Source organism: Triticum dicoccoides, chromosome 6A (assembly GCF_002162155.2).
Source record: "Triticum dicoccoides isolate Atlit2015 ecotype Zavitan chromosome 6A, WEW_v2.0, whole genome shotgun sequence".
In the NCBI taxonomy this organism is placed as follows: domain Eukaryota; kingdom Viridiplantae; phylum Streptophyta; class Magnoliopsida; order Poales; family Poaceae; genus Triticum; species Triticum dicoccoides.
Window position 1 is genome coordinate 52,068,547 of NC_041390.1, and position 12,130 is coordinate 52,080,676.

At 45.3% G+C, this 12,130-nt stretch overlaps 3 protein-coding genes across 12 annotated transcripts; 1 reads left to right on the plus strand and 2 right to left on the minus strand.

The window, feature by feature from the left end:
- Nucleotides 1-41: 41 nt before the first annotated feature.
- On the minus strand, nucleotides 42-956 carry LOC119318892 (protein diaphanous homolog 1-like). Its single transcript, XM_037593452.1, has 2 exons — nucleotides 585-956; nucleotides 42-479 (listed from the first exon to the last, which is right to left on the minus strand). The coding sequence occupies exons 1-2, from the start codon at nucleotides 650-652 to the stop codon at nucleotides 149-151; spliced, it is 399 nt and encodes a 132-aa protein (XP_037449349.1). The 5' UTR covers nucleotides 653-956; the 3' UTR covers nucleotides 42-148.
- A 2,290-nt stretch (nucleotides 957-3,246) lies between these two features.
- LOC119314729 (putative FBD-associated F-box protein At3g50710) lies at nucleotides 3,247-5,385 on the plus strand. Its single transcript, XM_037589420.1, has 3 exons — nucleotides 3,247-4,349; nucleotides 4,437-4,571; nucleotides 4,678-5,385. The coding sequence occupies exons 1-3, from the start codon at nucleotides 3,438-3,440 to the stop codon at nucleotides 5,035-5,037; spliced, it is 1,407 nt and encodes a 468-aa protein (XP_037445317.1). The 5' UTR covers nucleotides 3,247-3,437; the 3' UTR covers nucleotides 5,038-5,385.
- Nucleotides 5,386-6,915: 1,530 nt separating this feature from the next.
- Nucleotides 6,916-10,685, minus strand: LOC119314731. 10 transcript variants are annotated; one of them, XR_005152436.1, is made up of 7 exons: nucleotides 10,270-10,681; nucleotides 9,960-10,173; nucleotides 9,733-9,851; nucleotides 8,967-9,039; nucleotides 8,721-8,815; nucleotides 7,380-7,733; nucleotides 6,916-7,284 (listed from the first exon to the last, which is right to left on the minus strand). XR_005152436.1 is itself a non-coding variant. In XM_037589424.1 (6 exons), the coding sequence occupies exons 2-6, from the start codon at nucleotides 10,002-10,004 to the stop codon at nucleotides 7,449-7,451; spliced, it is 429 nt and encodes a 142-aa protein (XP_037445321.1). In that variant the 5' UTR covers nucleotides 10,005-10,173; nucleotides 10,270-10,682; the 3' UTR covers nucleotides 6,916-7,448. The 10 variants fall into 10 exon arrangements, 2 of the variants coding, with proteins under 2 accessions (XP_037445321.1, XP_037445319.1); XR_005152432.1 differs by having other exon boundaries at nucleotides 8,701-8,815; XR_005152438.1 differs by having other exon boundaries at nucleotides 7,380-7,451; nucleotides 7,621-7,733; nucleotides 8,701-9,851; nucleotides 10,270-10,685.
- Between the last annotated feature and the right edge of the window lie 1,445 nt (nucleotides 10,686-12,130).

Here is a 12,130-nt window from a genome sequence, read left to right on the forward strand (position 1 = left end):
ATATATCTTTCCCTACTAATAAAGCACGGAGTGCTTCTGCCCGTACGTCGTTGGCGTTTTTGCGCAAAAGCCCCTCTATTTCTTTGAAATAAGCCCGCAGTCCCTGTTTAAGTGGCACTCTGGAAAAACGTTTCATGTTTGCGCGACATCACGGGGACGACGCCACCGCCCCGGCGCCTGCCAGATCCAAGCGGGGAAGGGGAGGAGGGGGCATCCCAGCGATGGTGAAGCTTGGCGGAGTAGGGGGCGGGTCGGCCTGCTGGTTTGCCGGCACTGGAAAGGCTCGTGGCAGGGAGCTCCTCTCCTCTGCTTTGGGAGGTGGCTGAAGCGCTCGGGCTGCAGAGCTGCGGGGCAGGGGCCGAAGGTGGTGGTGCGGACGCTGGATGGGACTTGGTGCAGGTCTCCGGCGAGATGGGGATAGCGTGGATGGGGTCTGGACGCCGGCGGTGCTTGGGCATCGGGCGGCCATGGCCATCTCTCTGCAAAAAATAGAAGACAGAGAGAGAGCTCTTAGAGAAAAGAAGCACGGGGAAGAGAAGAGAGATGGAGGGAAGAAGGGAAGTCTGAAGATATGGCGATGGTACATAGAAGAGCTAACGAGAAGAGAAAACTGGGGGCCTTCACCCGAGCGGCCACAGAATTCTTGGGCCATCGGCAGACGAGCAGCACCACCAGGCCGCCTCCGCCACAGGCCCAGCCAGCTCCTGCATGTGCTGGCCAGCCGCTAGATCTGGCGAGCAACCGAGCCGCCACTGCAAACCAGCACCACAGCCCCCCATAGTCACCAGCCACTCACGGGCACGAGCTCCACCACCACGGCATGGGGACTCCACCCCAGGCCCCTATGCGCCGACGAGCAGGCCACCGCCGCCCCAGCCGCAGCAGTAAACGCACACACCAAAGCTCCGCCCCACCTTTGGCAGCCGGGTGCCGGTAAGTGGCTGTAGCCAGCCACCGAGGCCACGCACTCCAGGACTGGAGTTCATCATCGGCAGAGCACGGGCGGCTGGTGGGGTGGAGCACGGCCATGCGTGGTAGGAGGAGAGAACTTGGGGGTAGGGCAAACGCGCGCCAAGCCGGTAGTGGACGCGCTGTATAGAGAAGAGGAGAGCAGCGCTGGTGGTGAGGTGGATGGATGGAGAAGAGGGGAGGAGTAGCGCTTGGTGGTGAGGTTGCAGGAGGAGGAAGATGGAGGCGGAGCGGCGCTGTGGACTGAGGAGGAATAGCGATGTGGATGGATAAGCTTAGAAGGGGCACGCAGTGGGCGCTCGGTGGGCATTTGGCTATTGCTTCTTTTTTAATCATTTGTTGTTGTTAGATGCACAGACTGGAAGAAGCTACTGGAGCGTGCTAGAACCACCGATTAGAATATTTTGTGGTGCTCATCCGTTGGAATTATGTGCGACTGTTCATGGCGTTCCAAAAAATGGTTTATTCTGCTAACGTGTTCTCAGTGTCCTATATTGAACTCCTTTTGCTCCCTTGACCCTTCTCACATTGGTACACTGTGATTATTTGATTGTACCGAGCTGGCACACTTGCACTCTGATGGCAACCGTTCCAAGTTAGTAAGCCATATGCTTATATTCATGTGACTGTAATTTTGGAAATAAATTAAATATTGTACTCCCTCCGTCCCAAAATGTAAGACATTTTTTGACACTATCATAGTATAAAAAAACGCCTTACATTTGTTTCGTGACGGAGGGAGTAGTTCATAGGAAAGGAGCAGAAACATTGACTGAAATTCAATCTCTCTGAAATTTCGACTGTAAACAGCCCTGGTTACACTACATACACGACTGTACAATTAGTTAGAAGACAATTCTTTTACTCACTTTGCACCTCGCCTTTTTTAGGAAGATTATAATCTGTTCTTTCACAGACATCACAATTTTTTGTATCGACGATGTAAATTTATAGAGTGACCGAATTCCGAATTGAACATTTTTTTCCTAAATAGACGATTCTCGATCGTAAACTAAACTTTTCTTGCTACGAAAGATCCTAAAAAGGTGGAATTGAATGGAGCAAAAACAATAAGCTTCAGGCTAAGAACTCACCGGATTCCGGCGAAGGAGAAAGGAAGCAGGAAAAGGTTGAGAACCACATATAAGCTTTAGATTAACTCTCCCAAACCAGTGTCATGTTTTAGAAAAAAATCGATGTGGATGTTTATTGGCTAGAGGAGTGCGATATCTTTCTTTCTTGCAACGCAAGGTCATATTTGCTATATGTACCTAATAATAAAGGGATTAGTGTTTCTGTCTGTCCTTCCATCTTGAAACTACCTGTAAAGTTGTCATAAATTACTCACCGTGCCACCCATAAGTGAGGAAGAAATGAATCATTTTTCCATCCACAAAGCGACCGTCGCCTTTGATTCAATTATGTTCAACCCGGCCACATAACATAAGGAGTCAAGCAGGCCATCGGATAGAGCATCTCCCTTCCACCTTGGAGACCCAGGTTTGATCCTCCCTTCCCACCCTTTTTCTCCTTTTTCATTCGATAAAAAAATTCAGGTGGGCGCCCAAACCTTAACCAATGTCTTCTTTACATGGGGTATTTTAAAAATGCCTATTGTATATGTTTCCTACCCCATAGATATGATAGTTTGATACTTCAATAAAAACTATTTTTGGAGCCATAGGGGGTGGTGATTCCTACAAGCTATTATATGCTGAAGGTTACAACAGGCACATAAGCATCCTCTATATTTAACAGTGCACCATAACCATACCCCATATGATGATGTACACTAAACTGTTGATTCGAGCTTTTGTAAACCAGTGCCTTGGTGTTGATTTCCATATTCTTTGAAATTTTGCCCATAAAGATTTTTTTTAAAGAATATCGATGTTGATGTAACCTTGAACATTTGGCATGCATGTCCTTACACTTCAAAAATCATACCACCTTCATATTTTTGTGCAACACCACTTATCATGTTGTTTGTGGTGTGGCACCGTGAAAGATTTCAAGTGATATTTTGATGTCATCGGGGTGTGGATGAGGGACAATTTCTTTTCTCCCGTTGCAACGCACGGGCATTTTTGCTAGTTAAAAAAAAGTCACTGCATCAATACAAACCTGGAGATTGCTGAAGATACTTTGTCTAATCGAAATTCGGTTTTCCGTTTCAATAATAAAAAAATATTAATCGAAATTCGGTTTGACGCCGCGCCTGACCAAGTTCTTCTCCAAATTAAAAGCCCCCGTTCCCCAAACGTCCAAACCCAATGAGCCTCTCCGTCGCGGCGGGCGGCGGCCAACCCTAGCTCCCCGTCCCGGTTCCGACCCTCCCACTCCATTCCCCAGCCGCGACGAGCGAGCGTGCCGATGTAGGAGCGAAGCCGCGAGTGGTGGGTGACTGGTGGCGTGGAGCGGCGAGCGAAGTATTGACCCCAAATCTTCGGTCTCGCTAGTCGCCGGCCATGGAGAAGGAAGCGGCAGCATGGGCGGCGGCGGCGGCGGCTGCAGCACCGGCGCCCGAATCCCATGGGACCGCGGGGAAGTGGGCTAGGAACAGCGACTGCGACGAGACCGCCGGCGATTTCATCAGCAGGCTCCCCGACGACATCCTCGGCACCGTCATCTCCCTCCTCCCCACCAAGGACGGCGGCCGCACCCAGGCCCTCTCCCGCCGTTGGCGCCACCTGTGGCTCTCCGCGCCTCTCAACCTCGAGGTCCGCAACCGTCCACCTCGGTGCTTCCCCGGCGTCCCCGCCCTCACATCCGTTGTCCCCCGCGCCGCCATCTCAGAGATACTCTCCCGACACCCAGGCCCTACCCGCCGATTGTACATAAACTGCCCCCGCTCCGGGTTCCTCTTTTTCTGGGCGCAGGAGTGGTTTCAATCCCGAGCCCTCGCCAACCTCCAGGAGCTCGATATCAGCCACGCCAACTCCCCGCTGCTGGAAACAGTGCTCCACTCTGCATCCACCATCCTCGTTGCCAAGATCAGCCATTGCGATCTCTCTGAAAAGATCGAGCCGTGCATGAATTTTCCCCTCCTCAAGAAGCTCACCCTGTTTTACATTTCCATCTCAGAGCATGTCTTGCACAGACTGCTCTCTGGCTGCCATGCCTTGGAGAGCTTATACATGGCCGAAGTTCGTGCTGCGGGTTGCCTCCGTGTTAGCTCGCCTACTATTACGACCATCATCTTCCGTCATAGCTCTAGTGAAAAAGCGGAATTGGTCATCGAAGATGCTCCCTGCCTTCTAAGGTTGCTATTAACTGATTGTAACCGAGACGATTGTGTCACTGTCAGGGTGATTAGTGCGCCTAATCTGAAGATATTGGGTCCTTTCCTGGTTGTCGTTTCCAAGCTCCTGCTCTTCCAGGTTGCAACAGCGTCATCTTGGAATCTTGCATTCGGCATTCCTACATGCAGTTAATTTTGTTTTATGTCCATTGTTTGTTTTCTTCAGGGAATAAGCTCTGTCAGCTCCACAAACTCGATGCACACCTTGAAGGTTTTGGCTCTCAAGCCTTCTGGAGATAAATTGCTTGCAGTTCTTAACATCCTTAGGTGGTTCCCCTGTTTGGAAAAGCTCTGTATTATTGTGAGTACTCATCTTTGCCTTCTTTAAATGTTTGATTTGTTTGACATACTATAGCAGTCTAGTTAGCAACAGCTTTAACATATTGCCTCTCCTTCCCGTTTCGCAGTTTCATAAACACTATGAGATGCATGAGGAAAATGAGCCTCAGTATGACCCACTGCATCCAATCGAATGCCTTGAGTCCCATCTCAAAAAAGTGGTGTTTAAGTCATTCCAGGGCTATAGGAGACAGGTTGAATTTGCCAGGTTCTTTGTATTGAATGCAAAGGTGCTAGATAAGATGGAATTTGAAGTATATAATCACTACCGCAGTGAAATGGTGGCTTATCAATATAGGCTGCTACAAGTGGAAAACAGAGCTTCTCGACATGCTCGGTTTGAATTCAGGACTACATCCATGCCCATAAACATGTCCATGATTTCTCAGTGGTTGCCCTTCAGACCCATACACAGGGTTGATGCCTGAAGATTGCACTGTCTTGTGCTCATTTTGTAGATGGCGTTGATGCCTAAAGATTGCATTGTCTTCCGCACAAGTCTGCTCTATTTCTAGTCTAAAGTTCCTCTGTAATGATTCCAGTAACTTATGAAGTTACCCCTGTTAAAACTGCAAAAGAAGTTCTTGGATGCAAAAATAGTGCACCGTGGAATATTTCTGCGGGAGGATTTAAAAATATTACTGACCGAGGGAGCTGGCATCTGCTGAAACTACTCCTACGGTGTTACCCTATGCAATTGTGGCTTTGTTCTGCCTAAGCTGGGCTAGAAACACTTGCTTGTGTGGGAAACTTAATTGTTTTTCCAGTTATACACATGCACGAGATGTTTAATTGCTGATTTGTGTGTGTGTGTGTGTGCACATATAGCATTTGTTTGATACTTACAAAATGTCAATCTGTAGGCTAGTCCCTTATGCTATTCTAGCTACGAAGGAGAGGTTTCTGTAATTTTCAAGATACGCTATCAGGTTGAAGTTTTGCTACAACAGTCTGGGGAAGTGGATGCTGCAATAACACCATATCTCTCTCTGACTGCAGCTGGAACATGCTTCTTCTGCCTACTACTTTGTTATGTTATTAGAGTATGGGTTACTGAAATGAAATTTTATCACACCCTCGTACAATCTGGCAAGTAATCTTACTCTCTCTTGGAGCAAGAACAGCATTGGTGTATTGTGTAGTGCTTGACGATTGTCAACTTGTTTCCACATGCTGGCAGAGAGATTCAGTTTAGTGCTTGCAAAACCTAGCTTTTGCTGGATCTTTACCAGGATTCTCACTATTAGTTGGCTGGGAAGAAGGATGCTATTGTATCTGTATGAAGGGCGCGCGGTGGGCGCGGTTTTTCATTTCTTTTCATTATAATCTTTTAGGATTGGTATAAGTGGTGCTACTGCTCGGGTGCTCAACGATTTTTATTTAAAAAACCAGGAGATTGCGTCAAAACGGAGAGTTCCTGTTAAAAGCATGACGAAACGAGAGGGGTTCGGCTTCCTCCCAGTTTTATGTCCCACTGAAGATTCTGACCAAAAGAGATTCAGAGGACGATGCACCTGTCCCTGAACGTCCTCTTGCTATACATATCATTTGTAGAAACCTGCAGAGTGTTCTTGGCTCGAGCACAACCGTAACAAATATGGTTCCTACCAACAACAACAAAAAGGTTCCTCGTGCTTCTGCTCTTCGTTCCTTCACATGTGTTTGAAAGTTCAGGGTTATAAGTTAAACCAAGTGGTTAGTTCGGAGTTGAAATGTGGACTTTTCTCAAAAATAATCACCATAACATGGCGTATATCTTTATTTTGTAGACCACATAGAGGTAACCACACCAAGTGGCGTAGACACTCTTATGGCTACTAGTTGGATGCCCGTGCGTTGCCATGAGATAAAAATATATTTTTAGACGGAATAAAATACTCCCTCTATTCCTATGCATAGGGCCTAATGTGTTTGTCGAGGCTAACGTTGACCACATGTTAAAGCAATAATATATGGTAATATATGACAGCAAATTACACAAAGCATACCGTCAAATTTGTATTTGAAACGAGTTTTCAATGATATAATTTTCATATTATACATCTCATATACTATTAACCTTATCAATAGTCAAAGCAGACTCGAAAAACACATTAGGCCCTGTATATATGGATGGAGGGAGTATGTTTTTTCTGAGAATAGAACATGCGTTGCTACTTTTCAAATGATGATATTTGAACGATAATTGCAACCAACAAAGGTATTCGACAGGAGTTTCTTCAATTCGTGAAAGCAAGCATCATAGACAGGAGTTTCTTCAATTCGTGAATGCAAGCATCATCGAAATGTCGTCTTCAGATTAAGACTCGGTCAGAAATAGTAATTTCCTCATTTCATATTCTCACAAATATTTTTATTCAAGTCATGCGTCTCCTCGATCATTTATCTCAGGTACCGGATCGTCTTCAATTCAAATATTTCCATATACCCCGCACTCAACACTCAATGTAATGCGAGAATAATCACCTTCTCCATCTTCTCTTACACCTCCTACTCCACATGTGACACCCCACATTGCTGCTGTTGAAATGGAAGACGATCAATAGTTGTCTTGATTAGATCCACCTAAGCAGCACCACAACAGATCCACCCAAACAACTTTATTATATTTGTTTGCAGCTGGCATGTAGCCTGATTTTTGGAGCGTCTGCACTGTAGTTGGAAGCGTGTATCATCTAACAAAAAGCCAATGAATCACAAAGTAAAAAATTGAATTCTAGAAGAAATATAACTGGGAAACTGATTGAAAAATAAAGACTATTCTAGTTACATTGCTTTGTGTATGGCAAGCTCAAGCTATTTGATCTCTCACTGATTGGACCAAAAGAGCCTCTGTCGATCACTACCATATGAAATGCAAAAAAACTTATTAAACCATCTGATCCATGACTGATTGATTGACTATATGATTCAAAATTAAAAATACTGGAAGCACTATGACCCTGCAGCCTAGCAGGATGAACATCATAAAGTAATTTTGAACCCCATAGAAGGCATGCAGAGCTAGTCACCGAGCATCCATCATCTCCAAGGTTTTGACGTAAATGTCCAAAAGTTACACCCTCCGGTACTGTATGTTGCTTCAAGAAGTTGAGATTGTACCTCCAGATGAAATGAGCATATACTGAAATACTAATATATTGTAAGTTTATAACCCACAGATTAACATTAGAAAATTGTAGCCTATTGCATCACAAATCATGATATTGGTATATACATTTGTATAAGGAAAAAGGAAAATGAACTGCCATATTTATGCAGAAGGAAAATAATCATGCTCGCATAAAAAGAGATGTAATTGCATAAATAAGACACCTATTGTAGCATAACTAACTGTTAAGTTTGGATATGATAGAGAATAAAATTGCCAAATATGGGAGAGGGAGGACGACCGCAATAATGAGATGAGGGCGATGGTCGATTGTGGGGTCAATCTGGTGAGGGTTCGGTACTGCCAGCGGTAAGCCCATGAGGCAGCTGTGGTGATCGTGGAGCCCATCGGGCCCATGCGCAGCTGCAGGATTTGGAGAGCGAGTGGCCGGCTGGCCGCTACGACACTACCAGAGCACTTCGTGGTCAATACTAAAGCAACCTCTTCCTCTTGCCCAAGCATACTACCTCCTAACCTCATCCTCCCAAATCATTTTTCCACGAAATTTTACAAGGGCACAGATGATTCGGATATTTATATGTATAGTGTTTCTAAAACTGTTTGACATTTGGAAAATTATTATTCCACGCGGGTGCACCTATGAATTACTCCTATGCAACTTGCTAGTTTTCTTCACCATCCAATTACATTAAAACTGAATCCGGTCAGAAAAAAGAAACAAGCTCAGTAAACTGAATGCAGTGTGCATCAACATAATAACTCATTAATATATAGCTCTGTGACCGGCAGAAACATTGGCTTTCAATAATGAAAATAGAGTATGTTTAACAGTCATTTACATGTTTATTTCGTTGTAGTGGCAACCCAATGGGAGAACTTTGCATACTTAGACATTCAACTCACACTTTTTAACCAAAGTACATTTAATTCACTGAATAAAAAGGAAATAATTGACGAAACAAATGCAGTGGTTAGTTACCTGAAGTATACTACGCATACCTCAATGTGTTTCTCAACAGATTGTGTCACACATTTAGTAGTGAAAAATATAGATTGCAATGCACCCCTCTTTTTGTCCTCCATGACAACTTGATCTGCATGAAAGCAGCCAAATTCAGAACAAACAAAGGATACATAAAAAGACATATACAATATCTGGAACAAGGCACCGTGCTACAACAAAGATGAACAAGTCCCCGTCTGCCAAACAACAATAAATCCTTTGGTCAAATTTGTATTAATTACATCCACGATGTGACGTTGTCTCCTGCTATTGATCCTAGTCACAGGCCTGCACTCAGTCCTAGCCTCCTTCATGCTGTGGTTAAGAGAGGAAAAACAAGTGAGAGAAAGAGGGTATGGGAGAGATGGGGTTATGTCCTAAATCAATCAATATCTATGTGTAAGTGTTAATTTACCCTCCCATAGTTCAGAATCAGGGCTCGTATCTGTTTGATTTTAGGTAGATTACATTTTAAAATGGAGTGATTTGATCCAAATCTTTTTACACCGGCCGAGCTATCATCTTGGAACAGAAGTAATTTTTCTTCCATCCTGAGGTTTGACAAGACCATGCTCCCCTAAGACATGTGTGCACTGGTTTTTGTTGATTTCAGTTTCAGGAAGGATGTAGATGGCAGTCCCCCTTTTTATGTAGTTTTTCCGTTGCTTAGAACTGAATCAACTGATGCTTGCATTTGTTACTGTTCTGCTCAGCCTGTTGGTCAAATGTCTGCATGACGTCTTTCTATCATCTCTATAAATATTGTTAATGTGTGAGAGGGAGAGATGTTGTCTGTTCTCGTGTGGCCTCCAAATATGTGCTCCCTCCAGATGAGATACATCACATAATTTACTCGTTCTAGTTGGTACATTAACAAATCTACACAAAGCGATCAAGCAAGTGTAATTCCTACACTGATCTACATTTTCTAATTGCTCCCAATCCCCAACCTAGATGAAGCAACAAAAAAATAAAGAAAGGAGAGCGGGATTTAGGATTGAGAAATACTGTGTCCTGCTGCTAGACCGCATGGCCTCGTGCTTGCTTCTTCACATCTATGACCTGCAGGCTGCAGCGCACCAACGTTGCTGGCTTCTTCACCACCAAGCCTAGAAGAGAACCTGCATCTGAACAAACAAAACAACCGCCATGTCTGGAATCTGCATGACTCGAGAGGAAGGGACAATAACTCTAATGAGGAGAATAGAAAGAAAAAAAACGCTATTTCTGCACACCTTCAATGGCGGTGGTGGTGAACTGGTAATCCACTGAATCAGCATCGAAGCAATGAGGGGTTACTTCACATGAACTGTGTACGCATCTGGTAACACTACCTCGTCTTCTATGCGGATGGTGGCACATAGGCTGGTGCCAACGTTCTTCATACATGAGCCTTTCTTCTCTAATGGCATGCCGCACGCATGCACCACTTCTGATGGGTCTCCTCGCCTGTAGGATGAAAAGAGACCTTGTCATCACAGATTGAGGAGCGGCGGTGAAAAAAGAGAGGAGGTCAAGAGAGGAACGACAAGGGGAGGGGCAAACCGTCATCAGTAGCCATCCTTAAGAGTCCTCACCGGCGACGGGTGGAGAGGAGGCATTGGCTGCGCTCATACCACCCTGTGCAGGCTCTGTGCCGGTCCCGGACGCGGCGCATCACGGGCACGGCGAAAGGCCCATGGATGGGGCGACAGACAATCGACAGGGAGGAGGATTGGGTAGAGGAGAGCGCCCTTGGGCGCGGGACGACGCGAAGACTGTAGGGCAGAACCGCGGAAGCGGGTCGATTTCTCTTGGCCACTCGGGAGAGACGGCCATGGACGTTGGGCGGCGACGGGGTCGGGGTGATTGGATCGATTTCTCTTGCCTCTCGGGAGAGACGGCCATTGGGGCGACGGGGTCGGGGTGATTGGATCGTGGGGACGTGCGGTCGTGGGCTCGTGGCTGTTCTTTTTTCTGTCGCCTTTTTTCTTTAAGCAGGGGAGAGACCGTAGGAAGAACGTGGGAGGTCGAACCATCACGACGTTCGATCCTCCTTTAATAGTAGAGATTTTCATGCCATAATATGCATACTTTCATTTTTGCTTTGAGGTAATCACTACTAAGTAGTGTACACCTTACTCTTATGGTACTTTGTAAAATGTTGTGTTAATTAAAAACACTATGAAGGTAATCACCAAGGGGCGGTGTAGACCTCACGGTTGTGAACAAAGCCATACATTGTCATAAATGCAATCCATAAGATATGTGCAAAAATTAAAAGTATTCATATCATTTTCTTGGTTTTCGCCCGGTTTTTCATAAATTAACTGGGCAATTATCTTCTTCTTAATTAATTAATGAGGCAAAACTTTTGCCTCCGTTTCGAAAAATATATATATCATTTTCAAGCTTAATCAACATATAGTAATTAAAATTGCATCCATATATATGTTGACAGAAAATGTGCAGACATCACATAGTAATATGTTAGGAATAACTAACAAACACAGATCTAGAGAAAATTGAGAAACCTAAACCTAATTGAAAAATAAAATAATTTTTTTGTTTGCAATAGGCCTCCCAAAATATGATAGCCCACTATTCATGGCTCAAGCCATCTTTCTTTTCGTTTTTGAAATTTTTTCTTGCTGCTCGTACAAGCCTTTTTTTGAAATAAATGAAATTTTATTCATTAGCAATAACCAATACATCGTTTGTGAGAAGTGTTACAATTTCACTAATAGGCTCCTCAAACCAAACCGAAGTCGAAAAAAATCTAGCTAATCTAGCAAGTTCATGTGCTACTTTATTTGCCTCTCTATTACAATGTTCGATGATAAAATCACAAGCATAGTGATAGCAGTCATCGAAAATTGCCGCTGCCGCTCCCGCTGACTGTCCTCCGCCTTGCATTGTCTCAACCACCTCCCGACTAGGCCTAGCATGATGCCTTTCCGGCAGATGATTACATGATTTACGAAAGGGGAACCGACGCTATGAAGAGGCACGTCCGTTCGTGGGGACGTTGGGAGCGTCGGACGGTTGCCACTTGCGAGATTGCTAACGGCATGAGGGATTAGAATCGAGGAAGGATTGTCCTGTAATTATATGAGATTAATTAAATCATATAGTAACACTTTTCATGATGGAATTGGTGTTTCTCCCCGGTCCGGTGATGGTTGGGGAGCGCAGGAAGGAGACATTCATGTGTGGAGGGTGAGAAGAACATGGGAGGTTGAACCACTACAAATAGGAGAAGTTACTACGACACACCACTCAGTGTGGGACGTGCGCGGCGGACGGCGACCGACCCTACCCCCTCCCCCCCTCCCTGGGCCAGTCGCCGACCATGGAGAAGCAGCCCGCGGGGGAGGCGCGCGAATCCCATGGGACCACACAAAAGCGGGCACGGAGCGGTGAGACC

What these genes read in the sequence shown, in the direction of transcription:
- LOC119318892 (XM_037593452.1), bottom strand. Translation starts at nt 652, where the DNA reads ATGGCCCAAGAATTCTGTGGCCGCTCGGGTGAAGGCCCCCAGTTTTCT. An exon ending in CTTCTCGTTAGCTCTTCTAT is followed by an intron (nt 480 to 584) that starts GTACCATCGCCA and finishes TATTTTTTGCAG; the next exon opens with AGAGATGGCCATGGCCGCCC.
- LOC119314729 (XM_037589420.1), top strand. Translation starts at nt 3,438, where the DNA reads ATGGAGAAGGAAGCGGCAGCATGGGCGGCGGCGGCGGCGGCTGCAGCA. An exon ending in CCAAGCTCCTGCTCTTCCAG is followed by an intron (nt 4,350 to 4,436) that starts GTTGCAACAGCG and finishes TGTTTTCTTCAG; the next exon opens with GGAATAAGCTCTGTCAGCTC. An exon ending in TGGAAAAGCTCTGTATTATT is followed by an intron (nt 4,572 to 4,677) that starts GTGAGTACTCAT and finishes CCCGTTTCGCAG; the next exon opens with TTTCATAAACACTATGAGAT.
- LOC119314731 (XM_037589422.1), bottom strand. Translation starts at nt 10,004, where the DNA reads ATGCTGATTCAGTGGATTACCAGTTCACCACCACCGCCATTGAAG. An exon ending in CGGTCTAGCAGCAGGACACA is followed by an intron (nt 8,816 to 9,732) that starts GTATTTCTCAAT and finishes GCTTTCATGCAG; the next exon opens with ATCAAGTTGTCATGGAGGAC. An exon ending in CTTGCCATACACAAAGCAAT is followed by an intron (nt 7,285 to 7,379) that starts GTAACTAGAATA and finishes GCTTTTTGTTAG; the next exon opens with ATGATACACGCTTCCAACTA.